General features: G+C 46.8%; 1 protein-coding gene across 2 annotated transcripts in view; it reads left to right on the top strand.

The window, feature by feature from the left end:
- Positions 1-839: 839 nt before the first annotated feature.
- The window catches only part of MFRP (membrane frizzled-related protein), a 94,414-nt gene continuing 86,227 nt past the window's right edge, over positions 840-9,026 (top strand). Inside the window, exons 1-2 of one of the 2 annotated variants that reach the window (XM_073657844.1) lie at positions 840-1,007; positions 2,134-2,301. In XM_073657844.1, coding sequence (XP_073513945.1) covers positions 2,152-2,301 — 150 coding nt within the window. In that variant the 5' untranslated portion in view covers positions 840-1,007; positions 2,134-2,151. The remainder of the gene's footprint in view (positions 1,008-2,133; positions 2,302-9,026) is intronic. The other variant, XM_073657845.1, reaches the window with a different exon arrangement.

The raw sequence follows: 9,026 nt of genomic DNA, 5'->3' as shown, positions 1-9,026 counted from the left end.
GCCATCGCTAATATTCCTGCTGCTGCTGGATATTGATCTGGACCAGCTGCTTGACAAGTTTCTTCATTTTGTCCGACCGCGCATGCACTGCTGCAGTTGCCTCCATGTAGGACATACAGTTTCCACCCAGGAATCACCTATCTTCTCTAGAATTTCTGTCTGCACTCCGAACACCAATTGTAGGGATTCACTTGCTTCCTGGCTGCACTTCAGGTATACACAGGCACAAAGACTTTATGGCAAACGGGAAGGTTTATTACAGGTCATAAACCTCCAGAAAATAGTCCAAACAGCAATATAAAGTCCAATAATGCGGGCTCACCTGTATAAACTATAGTCCAGGCTTTCTGTCTGTCTGAGACTGAACCGCAGTAAGGTCTTTACACTTTCCATACCCAAACAGTGAATGAGGCAGCTGGATTCCCGTAAATAGGTCATTCCAATGCCTGGAACAGGAGTTATGGGAACGGCCAGTCCCACTCTGCTCTAGTGGCCGTTCCTAAAACCCGGACTGAAACTCTGGGCCCATTAAAAAAAGCTCTCCGCAGTATGAATCCTGGAGCCTGCTCTCTGGGTTTCACATCACCGAGGTTAGGTACCTCTGTGACAAATACACTCCATCCAGGACTTGTCTGGCTGCAACCTTACAATATATGTGTGTGTGTGTATGTAAATAGCAATGCATAGAACAATTTAAAGTTGAATGAATGTTTGTACAACTAACTACTTTACTGAACATGTAGTTACCTGTAATCACACAATAATGTAGAAAATGGCAAAGGGCTATATGAGAAATACAAAGATCACCACGGTAATACACATTCGAAAACAAAACATGATTAAAACTTTAGAAGTAGTTTCCTCCGCAGTAAAGGGAGGGTTACTCACCTGACTCGGATTAGACTGTCTGGCACATTTTCTAACAGACCCCTGCTCTGCTTTGGCACTCTGCACAAGGCTTAGGACATTTCACAAATCGTGCAAAGTTTGCTTGGAATCCAAAACTGGTGAGTACTATTTACTGTATTATGCTAGTATCTACAGAATCAGATGTTTATACATTAAATGTAATAACTGGAATGTTTCTTTTTAGCATTTACTAAGTATTGGCCTGTGAATGAATGATCACTAGTATCTGCTATGTTGGTGTGGTTCATAACCTTTACAGACTCCTCTGTTTACTGTATATCCATATTACGTCTAGACTACACTATGCATTTTCAATACATGCTGATATTTTCCATGAAAGGAAATATTATCATTGCCCTTGTGAAAGTCAACATGGATTTCTAGTCCTGTTTTGCCACTCATGGAATAACAGTAAGGGATAACCTAAGTGCAGGCTAAGCATGTAAAATATTCTGGTAATAGTTTTGTTTTTGATCTCAAGTTCACAATACAGAGAGAATCAGGAGACGATGATTGATCTTATACAACTGAAAGCAGTCTGTTTAATGCAGGTCAGGGCAGGTCCTCCAGGGATAGAGACATTCTTTAACTTTCCATATACAATAGACTAACATCAACCAAAGCCACAGATATTGGAATGATTGGCTGACAGTCTCATGCACATGGGGGACCACCAACTATACCCCAACATATGTCTGGGAAAAAAATATCTAGTATATCCAAATTCAGACCACTTATCTTTTTTAAACTCTACTCTCTACCCAGCTAGTCTGATTGACAGCTCTTCAAAGACCCTCCTCCCTGCTGCTGAGATCTCAGACTACTCAGCACAAACTGCAGCTGTCAGTTAGGCTGGGTGGACAGAGTACACTGGGACTTATGAACTCTCCTACTCAATAGCTGGACTTTAATATCACTATTATGTGGTCATTATGAAATTTGGTGACAGATCCACTTTAATTTTCTTTTTCAAGAACATTGAGATCAGTGATGACACCAAACAATGTGTTATACTGTATATCCCAGTGGATAAGTAGAAATGCTCTTCTGCAATAAACCAATCATGAGAATTATTACATAAAATCCTGACAAATAGTGTAGTATGGAAAGATATACAGGAGACCAAATTCCACGAGATAAGATACCCACTTTAGCCGTGTGGATAGAAGTGAACACAACCAATGAAATCCACTCTGAATAGATGAAATCTACTTGTCTTAACAGAATCATTTGAATTCATTCATGACTATAACAAGACACATCCAGAGCTGGGTAACTTTACATCCTTCAAACCCAGAACCAGGAGGATCTGGAGATGCAGAACTTATACAACAGGAGCAAGCAATGAGTGAAAGCAGCTGCATCTCTATCTACGGGATATCTGATGAGGAGGTAAGAAGATACCAAGGTTCATCATAACAGTTACAAATACAGACACATCAAATACATAGGGGCCCCATTGTTTAGGGACTCTACAAATAGCCGACATTTTAGTGTACATTTTTAGAATCTATGTGGATTGTTACCGCATCCTAATCTGCCTGATATGAAGAATTATTTGCTTATATTTACACAATAATTTTTATTCTTCAGTTGTAATAATACATCATATGTATGTAACACCCCTTTAGGGCTACCATGGTACGCTGGGTGTTATGGGGGGTCTCACCTCTCTAGGGCGCAGTGCCTCCACCCGAATCTTGATTGGAGCTCTCTCTGGGACTGCAGAAGGACTGTTATCTTCTGCCAGGGACTGATTCGGGAAGCCCCTGCCACAGCTCAGTACACACTCACCCGGAACTGGAGTAAAACTGTTTAACAGGTTTATTGCTATGCAGCAGAAATGAGGTGGATTTAAAGGAATAACATTCAATACAAGTAACGGTGCTCTGTAAAAGTCATATACACATCACAATCTAATTTTACCCCGACCCTGCAAATATTACGTAGCAGGTTTCCCTTTTTTCGCTTTAACTCAGTCCAAACGTTGGGGCCCAGTTGCCGCGGATGTTGGCGCGCAAATTAGAACCGTTGGTGCACTTAGATGAATATTAATGTCAATAGTCTGGGTTGTAGTGTACTCACTGTAAATATCGCTGGTAGAACCACAAGTCTCAGAAGGGCACTCACGGTGCGTCTCAAACGGTCGTATGGTTCCCTGGACACCAGCTGGGGGCGGCAGGATTCAGGCCTTTATATGGTGGGAGTGCCAGCAGAACTCTCCGAGTCCTTGATGTCACTTGCTTCACAGGGTGACAAGGCCACGCTTTCTCCAGCAGCGCGGGTATCTCAGAGGGAGCCGCCACACTCGGCAGCATAGAGGAATGCAGATCCACACCGCTCCGTCCCTCACAGCAAGCTGCCACGCTACTTTCCCTCTGAACTTTTACTTTCACTTTCTGCCCAGCTCCCTCCCGCAAGTCCCTCCTCATCCAATCCACTCTCTCTCCTTCTATCCTTCCAGGCTGTGTCATCTGACTGAAACAAGGGTCCCTGGGAATTGTAGTCCACTGCAGCTCAGGGGAAAAACGATTAATGTCTGTAGGTCCCTGTTTAACAGCAGCTGCATAGCTCTTCTTAGTGTCTGTAAGTCCCAGTATACCAGCAACGGCTCTAACAGTTCCCAGTGCAGGTGTTACATTCTCCCCCTGGTGAGCCATTGAAAGTGTCCCATCGCGACATGAGGACTCACCACCTGAAACATGAATGGGGGTTAAGGCATCCTGACTAACACCAAATTTACATGCACACAAACCACCTCCTGGACACATGGGAGATACAGAGAAATAAGGCCAAACAGAATTTGAATTAGGGTGTATCAGCCTGGGGACCTCAGTGGTATGTCCCATTCTATCAGAGGTCAACATCATGGGCGGCCTATTGTCCCGTTTGGGACGAGTGTGTACTGAGGGGGCCCCCTCCTCAGCCCCAGACTCTTGTCTCTCAAGAACAATAAATGTCCCTCTTCTGAACTTTCCCCCAATTGTGGGCAGAGTTCACTCGCCTCCTGACAAATGTCCTTTTTCTTTGTTTCCACTTCAGGAGTCTGGTTTACAGGGTCCGTGCCCATGGGGCCTGGGTCCTCGGTCCACCTGTAGCTCCATTGACCGTCGGGTCCCCATTCATCCCCAGACTCGCTGTCACTTCCTCCCGAGGCAACCCCAGGCTGGGGTGGTTTTTGACACCTACGACTTCTCCTATTGCACGGAAGGGTTGTATGACCTCCTTGAGCTGGCAATGGGGGTAAAGGGATGTTTTTTCCCACAGTCAACAGATGGTGTCGATGATAGGTTTTGACAGCTCCGCCCCTTTTCTCGGGCTTCACTCTGTAGGCCGGGACACCGGGCAGCTTCTCCATCACCCCATAAGGGTCAGGACACCACCGATCAGCAAGCTTGTGCTTCCCAGGAAGGCCCAGAAGTTGAATAAGGACTCTATCTCTTGGCAGTAAAACTTGTTCTCGAACTCTACAGTCGTAGCGAGTCTTATTGCGCTTCCCTGACCGACCAGAGGCCTGCTCTGCCAATCTGTAAGCTTTTGTCAAATCTTCTTTTAGCTGGGACACATATTTTAAGTAGGTCTTCCCATTAGAACGGTCAATGGATGTCCCAAAACTAATATCCACTGGTAGCCGGGCTTTTCTGCCAAACATGAGGAAATAAGGAAAGTATCCAGTTGACTCATTTGTGGTGCAATTGTAGGCATGAACCAACTGGCTCACATGCCTGCTCCAGTGTCCCTTCTTCCTGGGATCCAACGTGCCTAACATGTTCAGAAGGGTATGATTGAATTTCTCAGGTTGAGGGTCCCCTTGGGGGTGACATGGTGTGGTTCTGGATTTCTTGATCCCACATAGAGCGCATAGCTCCTTGATTAGTCTACTTTCGAAATCTCTTCCTTGATCGGTATGGATGCAGGCAGGCAGCCCGTAATGTACGAAGAACTTCTCCCATAGTGTTTTTGCCACAGTAATTGCCCTTTGATCTTTAGTGGGGTAGGCTTGGGCATATAGGGTGAAATGGCCAGTGACCACTAACACATTACTGACATTGCTTTCATCAGGCTCGATGGAGAGGAAATCAATGCACACTAGCTCAAGTGGGCCATCACTGGTAATGTTCACAAGGGGGGCTGTTCTCAAAGGCAAGGTTTTTCTCAACACACACCGAGAGCATGATTTGCAGTATTCTTCAATATCCGCTTCCATGCGAGGCCAGTAAAATCGGTCGGCCACAAGACTCTTGGTCTTTTCGATGCCAAGATGTCCATGGTCATCATGCAGGGACTTCATGACCATGCTCCGAAATCGGGTGGGTAACACCAGCTGACTGCGGACTCCTCCCTTCTGGCACTTTGCCTCCCGGTATAGTAGTCCATTTCTTACTACTAGAGACTCTAGATGCCGAGTCAGCAGGACAGACTCCTCTGTTCTTAATGCACTCTTTTCAGGCCTCCAGCCCCTCTTAACCCACCATTGGACTACCCCCACTGATCGATCCTCCTGCTGCGCCTTTCTGACTTGATTAAGAGTCAGTTGAGGGAGAGAGTCTGAATTCACATTTGTCACTCGGCAGTACAACAACGGGAGCGCTTCATTGGATACTCCTAAGAATTTAGCACAGCACTGCATAGGGAGGGCATTAGTTTGATGTCTATGGCACAGAGTCTTCGCCTCAGGGGCAGGGACCTCTATCCATCCTCCTTCTTCTTCCTCATTTAAGGGTTCCCTAAGGAGGCGAGAGAGTGTGTCTGCATCAATGTTACTGATCCCTGGTCGATATTTTAAGCTGAAATTGTACAAAGAGAGTGTGGCAAGCCACCGGTACCCCGTGGCATCCAGTTTTGCTGTGGTTCTCACGTAGGTTAATGGATTGTTGTCGGTATGAACCACGAAGTGTACCCCATAGAGGTAGTCATGCAGCGTGTCCACTACAGCCCATTCCAGAGCCAGAAACTCCAGTTTGTGAGCTGCGTAGTTGCGTTCACTGGGAGTCAATCCTTGACTAATGTAGTAAACGGGACGCAGACAGCCATCATGGTCCTGGTAGAGAATCCCTCGTAGTCCATCGAGAGAAGCATCTACATGTAACACATATGGTTTACTGGGGTCTGCATAGGCCAACACTGGAGTTTGGGTCAAACATGACTTCAGTTTCTCGAATGCCTCATCGCATACAGGTGTCCATCTTTTCCCAAAAAGTTCATTAACTCGGAAGTAGACCCTCTTTCCTGACCTTGAGGAGTGGGCTGTCCTCCCGGAATGGGGATACCCCTGGGTAAGGGCAGTTAATGGCTTCGCAATCCGAGAGTACTGGGGTACAAATCTTCGGTAATATCCACAAAATCCTAAAAAGGACCTAAGCTCCCTCAGTTTGGTGGGCTTAGGCCAGTTTACAACAGCCTCCACTTTGGCGGGGTCGGTGGAAATTCCTTCTCTGCTGACTATGTGCCCCACATATTTCACGGTCGTCTAGCAAATTCGGCACTTGTCAAGGGACAACTTCAACCCAGCCTCCTTCAACCGATCCAGCACCTTGAACAACCGCTGGTTGTGTTCTTTCAGAGTCTTCCCAAAAACAATAAGATCATCTAGATAAATCAGGACCTCACGTAAGTGCATGTCCCCCACTACTTTGTCCATACATCTCTGAAAAGTGGCCGGAGCACCTGTCAATCCTTGAGGCAGTCTCTGAAACTCGAAGAACCCAATGGGGCAGATAAAAGCGGTCTTCTCCTGATCTTCTTTTGACATGGGTATCTGATAGTAGCCACTCCGGAGATCTAACACAGAAAACCATTGGCTCCCTTGCAGGCAATCCAAAGCTTCATCTATTTGGGGCACAGTGTACTGGTCAGGAACCGTACGTTTGTTCAAGGTACGATAATCCACACATATCCGAATAGCTCCATTTTTTTTCCGAGCTATCACGATGGGGGAAGCATAGGGGCTACTAGACTCTATGATGACTCCTGTGTCTAACATACTGCGTAGATGGTGCCTGACATCTTCAATATCCGCAGGGGCCAATCTTCGGGATCTCTCTCGGAAAGGCGTTTGATCCTTCAACCGAATGCGATGCTCTACTCCTTGGGCGAGCCCATGTCCCATTCGCCTAAAGAGAAAGCTGCCCCCCGCATCATCATGCCATCAATGACCAACCCCCTCTCTTCTCCTTTCAGCTCACTTCCTTCAAAACAAGGGTCAAAGCTTTCAGGCTGCAGTTCCCTCTTCTCCTCCTCCGTCCTCACATAGGCTTCCAGACAGACTGGGTGGATGAATAGGGTCTGCGAGTAATTTTCTCCCCCAACTTCACGACACCACTGAGCTAACGTACGGAAGATGCTGGCATTTGTTCCCACTATGACAGGTGTTGGTCTCTCATCTGCCTCTGCCTCCGGGCAGATTAGCACTATGATGGGTATCTCTTTATCCACTCCAACAACAGTCTTTGGGAATCGTAGTGTCACGGACACGTATCCTCGGTAGGGGTAGCTGTGCTCACTCAGTCCCCACACCACGAGTCCAGACAACGGTTCCAGAGTCACATTGGATAAATATCTCTTATACCATCCTTCGAAGATGATGGACACTTGAGATCCGCTATCCAGCAATACTGAACAAGGTTGACCATTGATATATGCGGGGACATGTGGGGCTGGTCCCACTAACCCTTCAGGCAGGTTTTCGATGAGGCACTATTGGATGGGGAGGTAGAGTAGGTCTTAGTTGCTGATGGGGGCTCAGTATGGGGTTCTACTGGCCCCCTTTCCCGTTTCCCGACTGCCTCTGAGGGTGATGGGGAAGATGTGAAGAGTTCTTTGAGCTCCACCTCTTCAGACACTGACGAGCTATATAGCCTGGACTCCCACAGACAAAGCACCCTTCTGGTTTCCTACTCTCCACTCTACAGAGGTCATCATTCTCTCTTCCTGAAGCCAGGGTTTGCTTCTCAGCTACCTCTGCAGCACTTTGTAGCCGCTGTATTGTCTTGGCCTGGGCACTTAACAATTGTGTAATCTGCTCCCCCTGTTTCTCGATGACTTTCAACAGTTCTGTCTCTCGGCAGTCGGCTGCTGGCTTCAGGGCAACAGTAGTCACCCGAGGGGATGTCTTCTCTCTTGCGGCCAAAATAACCTCCTCCTTGCGAACTTCCTTAAGCAACTCATGAAAAGAACCAGGAATCTTCTCCCTATCACAAGACCTCATCCGCTGGGCAATTGGATCATGAGTGAGAGCTCCTCTGAGTACTTGTTCCAGACGACACTGATCAACTTCTTTAGGGCTGACTCCACCTTTAGATACTATTCTATGAACCAGCTTATCTAGTCGGGATAGATAGTCGGACATCTTCTCATCTGGTTGTTGGTAGGTGGTACGGAGTTTATAGAGTAGATCAGTAGCATCTTCAGGGGATCCAAAAGCATCTTCTAAAGCACTCATATAATCTTGATAAGTTGCTAGTGGCTTGCTCCGCCAAGCAGCCTGCACCACTTCCATAGCAGTACCCTTCAAACTTTCTACTACTCTCTGCTTCTTTATGGCATCAGTGCACTGCCACTCTTCTAAGCACTGTAAAGTGACATCCCTCCAAGTATCATATCCTTCTTCTCCAGCAGGGGTGGGGAGGGCACCCGAGAAAGTTCTTAAACGACGGTAGTTCCCTTCTGGCTGCATCTTTGCAAACTGACTGACTAATTTTTCCATAGCTGTCATAAGCACATCAGCAGGGGCCGCTGTCTCTTCAGGATTGACTCTAAGTGGAGTAGAGGGCGGACATATACTAGTCTTTCTAGGCTGAGTGGTTGATTCCTGTTGCCGGGTCTCAAATTCGGACTCAGTAGGCCAAGTGATCTTCCATTGTCGACCATACTCTGGGGACACGGCTACCATGGATGGGAAGTATTCTTTCCTCAAGACCTGCCCGGTTGAGATCAGGGCTGTGGGTAACTGTCCCCCATTTCCTTCCTGTGGTCGACCACTTTAGGGTGGGCAAGTTCAGTGAGTCGGTTAACTATTTTCAGTATCTCTTCATCAGACGCATCACAGAGCTCACCACTCACTGCAAAGCTTTGTTTGGTTGTAACATCCATCTCTTCACACCACAAATACACTTCTT

This window comes from Phyllobates terribilis, unplaced genomic scaffold, assembly GCF_046119375.1.
Source record: "Phyllobates terribilis strain yellow unplaced genomic scaffold, ASM4611937v1 Scaffold_12__6_contigs__length_324123572, whole genome shotgun sequence".
NCBI classification, from domain to species: Eukaryota; Metazoa; Chordata; class Amphibia; order Anura; family Dendrobatidae; genus Phyllobates; species Phyllobates terribilis.
This window is presented reverse-complemented; position numbering and strand designations above follow the sequence as displayed.